This window comes from Mirounga angustirostris, unplaced genomic scaffold (genome assembly GCF_029215605.1).
Source record: "Mirounga angustirostris isolate CCGP_5_RB_7025 unplaced genomic scaffold, mMirAng1.0.hap1 SCAF_14, whole genome shotgun sequence".
Lineage (NCBI taxonomy): Eukaryota > Metazoa > Chordata > Mammalia > Carnivora > Phocidae > Mirounga > Mirounga angustirostris.
In genome coordinates this window covers 81,914,656-81,928,419 of record NW_026991722.1, presented here as the reverse complement: position 1 = coordinate 81,928,419, position 13,764 = coordinate 81,914,656, and the positions used below count along the sequence as shown (strand labels likewise).

Genomic DNA, 13,764 nt, shown 5'->3' with positions numbered 1-13,764 from the left:
GAAAGTTGAAGTGTTGCTTAATATATTAATACCTAGAATCAATGCTTTTAATTTCTGAATCGTGACAGTGTCTTGTGACTTGGAGAGACCGCGAGGCTGGCTACCACCCAAGGGCAAGCAGAAAAGGCACTGGATACATCGTCTTCATGTTAGGGCTGGAGAAAAGCTTCCCCTGCTGAAAACTGTTCAAGGGAGCAGGGGAGGCAAAAAAAAAAAAAAAAAATCTTGTTTTGATTAGATCCCAGGCTTCATTCAATGGACAGGTTGCTTTTGTAATGCTGGTATTATAAAAGATGGGGTGGAGGCTTCGTGAGGTTTTGGGCAGTGGGCTGGAGAGAAATGAGAGTCCTGTGCAATGCTTGTCAGCTGCTGACTCCAGGGACTTCTGGGGCGACTGGAGTATCCTTGAAACACTCCCCTGAACTTTGACCTTGGCCAGTGAGGACAAGCTAGAAGTGAATAGCCTATGAGATGCAGTCAGTATTTCTTCTACTTCCCCCAAGCCCCTCCAAGTAGGTGGTTTTCCTTCTTTATGTTCTTCATTTGAGAGTGGGGGCATATTTGCCCTCGACCCATGCGCCCCTGTAAATGGTCAGGCTTAACTTCGCAAAGTAATACATAATGGTTAAGAATGGGGACTTTGCAGTCTGACCCAACTTGGGTTCAAATGGCAGACGGGCCACTAACTAGCTGTGGGACTCTGGTCAAGTTATTTAACTTCTCTCAGCCTCAGTTTGCTCACCAGCAAAGTGGGTAAACAGGGCCCACCTCTTAGCACTGTTGAGTAAATGGTATTGGATAATTCACATAAGAACTTGGCATGGCACGTGGCACGTAGGAAGTACTCAACCAATAATATCAGTTATTTTTAGTATCATCATCACAACTATATAATGTGCCACTTACTTAATTTTAAAACATCATGTCATTTTTAGCCCCATGAGGATACAAAAGCATACTTCATTTTGCTCTCCCCAGGACAACCTTGAAAAAATGATGATTCATGAGGATATAGATTTCTTTCTTTTTTCTTTGACAGAAAAACACAAAAAACCAAAAAAACCTAAACTGGCATTATACCAAAAAATTGGCATTACACACAACAGAACATGGGGGCAGTTGGGATGTACATAAAGCACCAAAAGGTGATGGTATTCATCATAAATCAATCTCGGTCATCATTCTGGACCCAGGCTTTATGGACATTGTCTTGAATCTTCACAAGATTTAACCACATTTGAGAAAATGCAGCAGCAGAGAGGTGAAGCCGATAGCCTAAGGTCACAGAGCAGGCAAACAGCAGCAGAACCAGGACTCAAAAGCCTGGATGATTCGTGGCCCCGGTTCTAAGGCAGTCATGCTAAGATGTGAGTTTGTCTGGTCGGACAAGGAAACTCAAAAATTGCCCTTTACTGAGATAATTTAAATCACAAACCCTGGAGCTACAGAAAAGGGGGACAAGGAGGGTGATTTGTTGGTTTGAGGCAGGGAGGGAAAAGGTGAGGAGAGCTAGTTAAGGCTACAGAAGCATCTGGGCTGCCTACGATAGTTCCCATGGACCCTGAAGAGAATGCTCCCCATGTCCGCCATTCTTCCATTCCATTTCCATCCCTACGAGGATGACAGATTCATAGCTCAAATTCCTTGGTAGCTGTCAACAAACTTGGCTTCCTGAGTTTTGAAAGGCCTCTTTTAAAAGGTCTAAAAATATCAAAGAAGCAATTTGATTAGCAGAGGATGGGATCAGCTAATAAGCAATAACAACACAGGCAAGTTATGTGCTAATTGCCTTTTGGGCATTTTCTTCAAGGGCTCTCGGAAATGCAACATTTTCGTCCTGTTACTCTTTTGGCTGCCTTTTCCTGAATGCATAAAAATGATCAGAATGAGAGTCATTGTCTTTGGAAATGTCAGTATTTAAATGTTTTAATGCTTGATATTTGGGAGCCCATGGCTTTGATTCCTAAGCGGGAATATGAAAAGATAGTATTTAATGAGCACTTACTACATAGGAAAGGGGCTTAGTCATAGCCAGGGGCTTTTCTGTGCATCATCCCATTGATGCTTCCAACCCTACAAAACAGGGATTTTTATAATTTCCATATGCGAGACAGGGAAACTGAGGCACTGGAGCATAACTTGTCCAAGGTCACACAGATAGCAAACACTAGGATGGTATCCATGTTTATGGAGCACCTCAGCACATACTGGGGATTACCTGTGAATAAAACATTTGTGGGCCTGGTCCAGATGGATTTACAGTTACCTGAGGGATGTACCTGGTACCTGGGATTATCCTTGATCCTGAGAACAGATGCTAAAGAATGTTGAACTTCTACCCATTGCCAGGCATTGCACTAGTTTCTAGGGATAGAATTGTGAGCTAGGCACGGTCCTTTCCCTCAAAAAGCTCCAAATCTAGTGGTAGGGTTGAACAAATAAACAGGCAATTATGATGCAGAGTATTTTTTTGGTAGAAAACAAAAAATTCAGTGGGTCAGAGCTTGGATTCCATTGAACTAGATACTTGCCCAAATGATTCAACCCAATTAAGCTGCTTACGATTATCAACAGCTCAGCCACATACACACCAGAACCTCATTCCTCATTAGCTGGGCCTGTCTTCCATTCTATCTAGCAGGTCTTGGCAGCATATTGACCCAGGATCAAAATATGCCTTTCTTAGAAATGTGACTTTAATTAGAAGTGGCTTATAAATTTTCATTGAAATGAGCATTATTTAGAAAGATGAGTCTGAGCTACATTCAGGGTTCCCCCCACTCTGTCCTTAGCCGTGTTTCTCTTCCAGAAAAGCTCACTAGCATATTTTAGCAAGAGCTCAAGAAAATGCAAATGTCCTTGTCTGGGGTCGCAGGCACAGTCCCATTCTTGTTTGCATTGCCTCCAGCTAAAACTGGCACTTTCCTTTCTCCTGCCAGGTATTTCTGAATATACGCTTTAAAAATCGAACCGACAGATGCCCCTTTTGGAGAGATACTTGTCTACTTACTGCCCGTTGTTACTGCAGTCAACAGGCTTATCTTAAAGGCACAGGGTCTGGCCAGTGAATCAGTCCTGGGTTCAAATCCTACCTCCACCACCTACTTATCTGGGCGTCTCGGGGGAAGTTACAAAACCTCTCCACACCTCAGTTTCTTTATCTCTGCAAATAGGGGTAATTACTGCACCTGCCCATGGCATGAGGGGTTATTTTAATAGTGTAAGCAAAGCGCCTGATGCACAACAGATGCTCAGTAAGTTAAGGCCATTATTTGCTCTCTAGAGTCACATGGTGAGGAGGGAACCCCAAAACTGTGAGGTTCGATTTCTTGGTTCTGCAGATGAACATGAAGAAACCAGAGAGGCTAAGTGATTTGACTAGGTAGCGGGAGAGCTGGGATTGGAAGCCGGCCATGCCCGTCCCACCACTGTCCAGAGCTCCGGAAACATCTTGCCATGGAAACCCAGAGGAACAAGGGCAGGGGATGTTTCAGGAGGAGGAAGAAGACAGAGAGCACGACATATTCAAAAACCACTTTGGCTTCCGAGTAGGGGCGAAGTAATGAGAGATGAGGCAGGCAAAGTTGGCAAGGACAGAGCCTTTTAAACTTCATTAAAGATATTAATCTTCATTTTGAGGGCAATGGAGGGCCATTTAATTGTCCTATTCAGGGGAATGACAATATCCTACTTGCATTGGAAGAGAACGGGTTGGAAGGTCAAATTGAAGGTAATGAGGCCCAGTTAGGGGGCCTGGAAACAGACAGTGGTAGCCTGGACCAGATAGCGACCTTGGGGAAGGAGGCAGGGTCGGGCAGAACACCTGCCCTGAGGCAGTTGGTTGGAGCTAAGGGTTGATGGGGAGGGAGGGGTCAAAGAGGAAGTTTGGGTTTCTGCCAGAACAATTGGGTGCACAAGGGCATCATTTATTGTAAGAGGAAAAGTCTCACCATCAGATAAGCATTCAACTGGGGCAAGGTGTTGAGGACTGTAGGAGTCCTCCACCACCGTGGTTCTCTACCCAGGATAAACTTGTCCCCTAGGGGACACTCGTCAAGATCTGAACGCAGGCTTGATTGACACAGGCTTGATTGTCACAACCTGGGGAGGGGGCTGCTACTGATGTCTAATGGACAGAGGCCAGGGATGCTGCTCAACATTCTCCAAAGCCCAGGACAGCTTATTGGCCCAAAATGTTAATAGTGCCAAGATCGAGAAACCCTACTCTGCCGAAATTCAAAGCCTTGAAAGAAATAACACACTGGACCTTTCTGATGATTGAAAGCTTTAATGAGAACCCATGGAGCGAAATCCTCTCTAACTTGACAGCCCCCTGGGATGGAAACTTGGGTAACTTTGTGTATGAAGAGGGATAGTGTGGAACGGTTTATCTACTGGAGCTCTGTGGGGCAGCATTTTGTCAGACAGCGTTCCAGGAAAGAAAGAACGTGCTCCCTGGAGGAGCATGGTAGTCCTCTGCCCTGCCCCTTCCCCTATTAGAAAGTAAATGCTAGCTTTGGTTCAGTGTCTCGTACCACCTCAACCTCCATCTAGCCAATGTTGAGGATTCAGCCCTGAAGGCTTCACTGTGCATGTCTTCCCATGATAGAACTTATTTTTACCTCCAAGCTCCTATATGGTTGTTTTTTTAAGTTTTTTTTTTAATTATTTATTCATTTGAGACACAGAGAGAGAGAGCATGAGCAGGGGGAGAGGCAGAGGGAGAAGCAGGCTCCCTGCTGAGCCAGGAGCCCAACGTGGGGCCCCATCCCAGGACCCTGGGATCACAACCTGAGCCAAAGGCAGACGCCTAACCAATCTGAGCCACCCACCCGTCCCTACTTTTCTTTTTGGTACTTCTTTTTTTTTTTTAAGATTTTATTTATTTATTTGAGAGAGAATGAGATAGAGAGAGAGAGCATGAGAGGGGGGAGGGTCAGAGGGAGAAGCAGACTCCCCGCTGAGCAAGGAGCCCGATGCGGGACTCGATCCTGGGACTCCAGGATCATGACCTGAGCCGAAGGCAGTCGCTTAACCAACTGAGCCACCCAGGCGCCCTCTTTTTGGTACTTCTTATTTGCTGTCTTGATTCATGGATATTTATGAATTTGTTCTCCCAATGGAATTGTGGGTTCCTTGAGAGAAGACTCCCCGCCAAAAAATCTGTCATGATAGGTGTTAAACATATACCGTAGAAGGTGACTCTGCCCCTGTCCCAGGCCACTATGGGGCATTAGTCCCTGTCTTTTCTACCACTGAGCTACAGCCCACCGTGGACCCTTTGAAGCCCCAACAATGCTGAACCCATCCCAGAAACCATCCCAGCAGTATAATCTCATTTTGTGAAACCCAGAAACCCCGAGGCATTTCCAGGTTTGCAAGCCGGTCGCCAGACATAGCTAATTTTTGAGTTATTAAATAAAACTACCGATTGCATAAATTCCAATTTAGGCAGAAAGGCATTCGATCAAAATTGAGCCCTGCAAGAAATTTTCTCAGTAGAGTTTGAACACAGGAATTTAGAAGGGAAAAATGCCACCATCTCATGATAGAAGGTATCCCATTACCAACCATTATGATTTTGAAGTTAGCTGCTGTCAGAAAGATCTTCGAGAAAAATATGTTGGTTTATTCAGTCCAAGAAAGGTTTAATTGGCTTCTGTCAGATTTTCTGCAAGTGCTTACTTGCCACTGAACCCCACATAGATTCTGCAGCTTCTAAATTTCACAGCTCACAGCTGAGTATTTGGAGGCTGTGGGATTGCTGAAAGGGGGTCGAGGACAGGGCTCATTCCACAGTCATGCAGAGGCTTGTCTAACCCGAGTTTCTTCAAGCACCCCCTGCAACGGTGGAACTAGATGGGGGCTCATAGGAATAAAGATGGCGCACATTCCACTGTCTCAGCTCTCTCTCTTCCTGTTATCCCTCTCTATTTTTTTTCAGTTTCCAGAAGGGTGTCTCATGTGATTGCCTTTTTTCACTTCTGTATCCCCAACATTAGCATCATGGTTGGCATATACAAATATTCGTTAAAGGACTGAATGCTTCCATTGAGGGCCTCTACCCTTCCCCTGGCCCCAGAGCCCCCCAGTCACCGGGTTGCTTGGGACACCCAGTATCTGAGTTTTTGGGAAATCATTTGTGATTCACAGTCACTGCTGATTACTCCATCTAATACCTATCTCCCATACTTTCGTCTCTCCTTTGCCCTTGCTTTCCACACTCATGCTAGATACACACTATCCCAGGTGTTCTTGCAGTTAGAAAAGGCAGGCAACACTATTCTGGCAAATGAAACATAAGAGTAAATAGCAAAGTTCCTGGAAGGCCTTCATAAAAGGGACAAACATAGCTCACACTCTCCACTTTCTCCTCTTTGTGCTGGGATATGAATATGATGCCTGGAGCTGGGGCAGCCATTCTATGACCATGAGGGGAAAAGACCTGTCCGTTCCTATACTGGTGAGCTTCTGAACCAATACCATCAGGCATTCACCTCCAGATTTCTTGTATGAGGAAAATAAATTCATATTTGTTTATGTCACTGCTTTTCGGTTTTTCTCTTACTTGTAACCAAAAATGATCCTAATTGATACATAGAGTTTTCCTTTTTTTCTCATTTCCTTCTGGTTCTTCATGGGATTCAAACATGAATGATGGGACTGGCCCGAGAGAGTTAAATCCAAGAAACTCAGAATAGGGGCACCCCCTTTTTTACAACTAGGGTTTTTAACTGGGTTAAGCATTTGTTACCCAAATGAACTTTCTCCTGCAGGGCACCCCACCCTTCATGCACATCTACTCTCAGGCCAGTTCTAAAAAAATATCCTTCGACCCACTTCTTCCCTTCTGCCCTTAAGCCGGGACTTGGCCTCACTGTGGGACTTTGCAGTTAACACACAGCCTCCTCCAGACTTCATATCTGGGCTGACACGTCTTCAAAGCGGTGAGTGACACTCCTGTCCAGTCTAAGAACGAGGAGCACTGGTAATGATTACCGCCATCACTTACGGGGGTGGGGGTGGGGGTAACTGTGTCCCAATATTGTGCTCAGTATTTCACATGTGTGATTTTATTGAATCCTTCCAAAACGTCGATGCAGTAGACCCGATTATAATTCGACCCATTTCACAGAACGTCCTACTAGAGACTGTCAAAGAGGGGATTTGAACCCACCTTTGTTTGACCTCAAAGGCAGAGCTCCTCCCTAGTCACTGAGTTTATATCACATCTGTTAGATTCTTTGATGTGTTTCTTCTACTGCGCCCACCCCCCGCCCCCCATGGGGAGCAGCTGCCTCTTTGCAGCCCAGACAAAGAGCTTGCTTCATTTGGTCCAGCATAAAGAAAGTGCCTATCGCTCTTCCCATGTCAGAAGGTAATGAACGTGCACCTTCCCCACAATTTATCATGGAGGGGAGCTCACTATCACATGGACCTGCAATTAGACACAGCAAGATTCACCAAGGCAGGCATTACCAGCCCAAAGCATCAGGGCAGAAAGAAAAACAACAAAACAAAGCAACTTGAATTCTGCAATCATCTCATGCAGTTGACAATGGAGCCAGAAGAATCCCTTGGAGAGAGAAAAGGACTGGTTGCTATTTCCCTGGCCTAAGTCATGAGTCGTATAAAAATGAAGGTGCGTGCAGCCTTTGGGATTCTTCAGAATTGAATCTCAAGTGGTCCGGAGAGTTTTTATTCTTTCTTTCTTTTTTTTTCCCCAGCGTAATCAGTGATTCGGGGCAGGGGGCGTGGTCTCTGTGATTAGAGGCCAGAGAAATCAACCAGCGCTGAGGCCACTTCCAACAAAGACGGGCGATGACTCACCACTTACCTCTTCAGGCCACAATTTCTCCTATCTGGACAAGAAGGAAAATCATTTCATGTTTGCGGCTAGGAATGACTTATGATGAGACTCCAGGTTTCTCTTGTTGGGGGATCGCTTTCTAAAATACCTTCGTTCTCCTTTTCTGATTCCAGGCAGCCCAACTGGGTGTATAACTGGGCTGGACTCCTGAGACCTTCTCTGGGCATTTCTGTTCTCATACAGGGGTAGGGGTCAGGCACAGGGGTGGAGGCTGGAGGGCGGGGCGGGGGGCAGAGATGCTCAGGCCAAGGTCTTCTCTATGCCTGGGATTCTGCTTAATTTGCTCCCTTCTCCCCTCTTGGCAGAGAACTAGACCTGGGACCTCTTCCAGCCTCAGTCTACCCAGGTGCTAAAGGGGTTAATAAGAACACCTCTATCACAGAGCCGATAGAGAATTAAACAAAGCCATATTGACTAACAGTTCATAGTATTTACTCTGAGCCAGGCTCTGTTCTAAGAGCTTTACCCATATCAGCTCATCTAATCCCCACAACACCCTACGACAAGGGAGCACTTTTAGCTGTTTCATCTATTCTAAGATGCACGTTTTCTTTCCACATTTAGCATCTCTGAAACTGGGGCATATCTTATAATTGAAAGTAGGTTATAGTTTAATCAGTAGAGTTTTCTTTCTTAGTGGCGCAAAAAGATTATGACGCATCTTGAAATGGAAGATGTCTTAAATTAGATAAAATGCGATGTGCCCGTTATCACAGATGTGGAAACTGAGGCTCAGGTAACTCATTTGCTCAAGGCCACACAACCTGGTAAGTGGCAAAGTTGGGGTTTGAACTCACGTTGTTTGCTGAAGAATCTTTTTAACACTAAGCTAGGATATGAACAGAGCGCCAAGTATGAATCCTGGCTGTCAGGATCTGCCCAAATTAGGGTTGCTTCTTTTCTCTCTGGGTGTTTAATGACAGCATGGTAGAAACTTCAGGCACCGAGAGACAGAGCGTGTCTAAAGGATTCCACAGCTTTATAGTTTTTGCCAAATGCCATTTCTGCATTTCCATTCTAGAACTTGGGGGTGGTGTGTGCTAAGTGCCTCTCTTTTTTTAGCCCCTTTCAAGGGAGAAAATGTGTTCCTGGTAATCTGTACACACCCTGATCCCCTCCCTTCCCCATGGCTAATCCCATTAGTCTTCTCTTTTGCTTCCTTGGGAAACAAAGGGAAAAGGAACTCCCTCAAAGATTAGGGAGCCCAACATGGGAGGGGGGGCTGCAAGGTTTCCTCAACAAAAGACACTCCAGCAGAGGATTTGCGTCTTATTCATGTTTTTAAAAACGACATGAAGACTGTGCAAGGCAGGATGCCACTGGAACATTAGTTACCATGTAGCACCTTCCATCCTGTAAGAAGGAAAATGCCTCGCTTCAGAGGGCTTCAGGATCCTTTCGGGGTTGGGGGGGTTCCCCCACGTGTCATTACACTAGGGCATGGGGGACCCGTAGTCGGTGGTATTACCGTGCAGCCCAGTGTGGCCTCACCCTTCTCCTCTGAGAAACCAGCTCCTTCCTCAAGCACTCCTCAGTGGATGCTTACCAGGCTGCCTGGCATTTGTCATCCTCTATGTGGCACCCCTCTGCCCCCCAATAAACCTGAAAGCGATTTGAAGCCGATGACCACACTTACACCTTCTTTTTCTATCCCCCTGTGGTGCATGCTAACCTCTCTCTCACTGCTTGATTAGCATGGGCAGGCAGGGAGTGCTTCAACCCTGGAGACAGATCCAAGTTCAAATCTGTTCCCTGCTGGCCAGTGTCCTTGGATAAGGGATCTGTTCTCCCTGGTTCTCCATGTTGCCATCCCTCTTGTGAGGAGGTAACAGCTCACCTTGAAGTGTTGCAGATGGTTCTGAAAGATCTAGCTCAGAATCCGGCAGGTGGTAAATACTCCAGACGTGCCAACTGTTCCCACTGTTATTAACATTGCTGCAATTATTATTGGTTTGATTTGGTTTGACACCAGAAGTTGATCCTAATCCGTACACATTTTCTTGTGGTTTGTCACTTTCTTTCTTTTTTTTTTTTTTTAAAGATTTTTTATTTATTTATTTGAGACAGAGAGAATGAGAGACAGAGAGCATGAGAGGGAGGAGGGTCAGAGGGAGAAACAGACTCCCTGCCGAGCAGGGAGCCCGATGCGGGACTCGATCCCGGGATTCCAGGATCATGACCTGAGCCGAAGGCAGTCGCTTAACCAACTGAGCCACCCAGGCGCCCGGTTTGTCACTTTCTAGTTAGCTTCGTTTAGGTTAACCAATGCTTTACAGTAGCTCTAAGAAGTTGCAATTTCTAAAAGCATGCTAATTCAGCTGTGAGCCTGTGACACCCTAGGGTCTTCATTATTTCCTTGAAAGTGGGGCAGGGGCAGTGGGATTTCAAGGAAGCTTTTGTGCCTGAAGTCTTAGTTTATCCAACAGTTCCCTGGAAACCGCCTTCCCTTTTCTTGACCTTCCTGAGTTCCACCAACCCTCTTCCCAAGAAAGACATGACCATTCCAACCTCTGTACCTTCCTCTACTTTCTTCATCTCTCTATCCCAAGATGGAAAACTCTTTTGCATTTACTTGGGTACATGGGTTCTTCCCTCCACAAATCTGACACACACACACACACACACACACACACACACACGCAGACAAGTTAGCTGTCCTTCTCTGAATTCTCACAATACCCAACGATGCTTTTTACTCAGCATTATAATTACCTATTTCTTATCCTTCACTTCCCATCCCAAACATATACACTATAGATCATGAAATATTTAAGATCAAGTCCCATTCGTTACAAGAGCAAGTGTTTAGCAGTAACAGGGGTTCCATAAATGTTTGCTAAATGGATGAAATAACAATGTAACTAAATTCTAGGGAGTGTTCGCTATGTGTCAAGAGAAGGCCCAATGAGATTCCGCCTTTGACAGATGGTAACACAGAAGCAGAGACATTCTGCAAATTGCCCAAGGACATAGGGCTGCTAAGGAGCAGATCCAGGGTTCAAACCCAGGCTGTTTGGGTCCACTGCCCAAGCTCTCACACTCCCCTCTGCTTCCTAAAAGCCCACTTCGCTCCTCATTCTCTCCCCACATTGCTAAAGAAGTTCAGTCCCAGAGGGGACTGCTCCAGATGGAACTCACTTCTGTGTAGCATTTTGAGATGAAAGGAGATACATACAGACTGCATCTTGCAGAGTGAGCTCACTAAGATTGTTGAACAATGAGGGGTGCTTACAGATGTGTTAATTCTCAGAAGGGAGAAGCTCAGAAACACTTTGGACTACCAGGGAACCAGGGGTGAATTTTAAGCTCTCCTTTGGGCACCGATTTCTCCCCAGGCCCTCCTTTCTGGGGCAGGACTCTGAGCCATAAGATACGCCACAGTGGGCTGGGGTTGCCTGTGACTCTCCTTCCCACTGTTCCCCTACCTTGGCCAATCAGTGGTGACATACAGTGTGCAGTGTGCGGATACAATAACAAAGACACACTTAACAAAGACAGAACGGGCCTACCCTCTTATGACTGATGTGGGAAACAAAGGCAGAAGAAAAATTATTAAATTTCCTTACTACCTACAGCCCATTGACAAGTCCTTGAAACAGGGAGTGACATTCCTCTAGGGATTCAACTGCCTCAATGTTAAGACTTTGCTAAGGGCAAAAGGCAGTCCTAGCCTGACCACCTCTCCCCCAACCCCCCAGGATCCTGTAAGTCTACTTTAACGTGTAAGAATTCCTTTGGAAACTTCCTTTATCTCTAAACCCTCCAAGTTACGTGTTGGCAGTCATCCCCCAAGCATATGGCCCACCGATATACATCTGAAGGGTCTCATGACTAAGGTTTTATTAGACGGTAATAAATGACCTTTTCCCAACAATAGCTAGCCCCCTCAAGGTCCTGGAAACCTTGCTTGCAAAATTCCTTAGAGACTTCCGCTATCTCTCACCCCCTCCTAACTTGAAAGTATATAATGGGCCACTCTTCATGGTCCTATCCCTGTGCTTTAATAAAACCACTTTTTTGCACCAAAGACGTCTCAAGACTTTCTTGGCCGTCGGCTTCGAACCCTAATAACATCTTTCCTACATCAGTGATCATTTGAAAACAGAAACACTTGACTGTGGTCATGAAGTACATATTAATGATTTTTCTCTGTTTTTTTTTAAATCAACAACAGAATTTTATGTCATACATACACACTATCAAGTGTTAGCATCCTGCTAACCAACTTCCATAGCTTCCTTAGTCCTAACACTGTTTCTGCCTAATTGATGTTCCTGGTCTCATTTGCAGACACGAGGAAATAAAGGCTCAGGGGTGCTAAGCAACCTGTCTTTTATCAATAGTTGGCGAGCAGCAGAGTCAAGGCTTCACAACCGAAAGTTTGACTCTGCAATCTTTCCATAAGAGAGGGGATGTGCCCGTATCTCGAGCCCAGTGGATCTCCAAAAATAATTTCTGCAATGGCAAGCCTACAATTCATCTTAATTTTTTTCTGATGTTCTACAGTGTCACTGCTGATTTATTCTATCATTTTGGAATTACTGGCTAATAGGATGGCCCAGCTCAGTGTTCTGCCTGGCGTTCTCATTCTTTACGAGAAACCAACCATTGATAGCAACAGGGATGTGTCTCGACAATTTAATTACACCAGGACTCCTCTCTTCCCCTGTCCCTTGTTGGCCTGAAGGCTAATTTCTATTTCACTTGGTCTTGAAAACATGCTTGGTTTCGGCGGAGAGGGGAGACCTACCTGTGTTTGATGCTCTGAGACATAAAAGGGCCAGAGGGCCCCCGAGTTGGGGACACTCTGCATCTTCTTGGTGGCTGGTGTCTTGGTCATCTTGGAAATCCCTCGGGCATAGCCTGGGCCCCTCAAAGGGGTTTTTCCAGAATCTTCTACTTCAGCAGCCACTGGTGTGAGAGGCTCCAGCAATTTTTTCCTGATTCCCAAAGCCAATTACACAGGCTCCAAAGAGGCTTCTGACCCAGGAGTAAGGAAAGCAAATCATCTGGGTTTCCCGCTAACAGAATAAGGAAGTACAGAGGGGGTGGAATTAGGCAAGCCCGGAATTACTCAGTTTTTAGAAAGTTAACAAACTTTCACGAGCTTTCCCCTCTTTGGAAGGGGATATCTTTCTGTACTACAAACGAAAATAAAATACGAACAACAACAAAAAAAATTAGACTCCACTGACAAAATCTGAAGGGGGCCCACAGAGGGGCCACCAGCCCCCTTCCCTAAGGTGGCCCAGGCGTGAGGCTCAGGTTTCCACTGCTAGGTAGAGAAAGCCAGCTAACTGCCAGGCAGTGGTCAACTCAGTTGCCTGGCAACGAGACGCAGTGGAGGGCTTCCTCATTGGCTGGGATTGGTGGGGGCGGAGTCGCGAACTCTACTGAGGCCACATTCTCCAAACTCCGATTTCTCCTCTTAGACTGAGGACCTTTTCTTTCCACCTAACTACAAGCAACTCCTTCCTTCCAAACTCTGCCCTGTCCTGCCACTAACCCACTAGTGATTTCTTGTGCCTTAGGTTGGGTAGCTAAATGTGTGCCTTTAGCCCCACAATTACTTTAACTTGAGATGCCTATTTCTCTCCTGTTTCCACCTGACAAACTCCTATGCATACTTCAAAGCCCCCCCACATACATGTATACATTTAATGAGTATTTAGAATGTGCTAGACATTGCTCTGAGTATTTTACATATATTGACTCACTCCTCATAGCACATCTTTAAGGAAAGTATTTTATTACCCTATTTAACAGACTAGGAAACTGAGGCACAGAGAAATTGAATCACATGCTTTAGGTTACACAGGAAGCTCCTGAGTTGGGATTCAAAACCAGACCTGTTTGGGGTTCCTGGGTAGCTCAGTCGGTTGAGCGTGGGACTT

At 45.6% G+C, this 13,764-nt stretch overlaps 1 protein-coding gene across 1 annotated transcript in view; it reads right to left on the bottom strand.

Annotated features, from left to right (window-relative positions):
• Positions 1–12,710, bottom strand: part of CCDC60 (coiled-coil domain containing 60) — a 157,785-nt gene extending 145,075 nt beyond the window's left edge. Inside the window, exon 1 of the mRNA XM_045886468.1 lies at positions 12,621–12,710. Within this exon, the coding sequence (XP_045742424.1) occupies positions 12,621–12,710 (90 nt within the window). The remainder of the gene's footprint in view (positions 1–12,620) is intronic.
• Between the last annotated feature and the right edge of the window lie 1,054 nt (positions 12,711–13,764).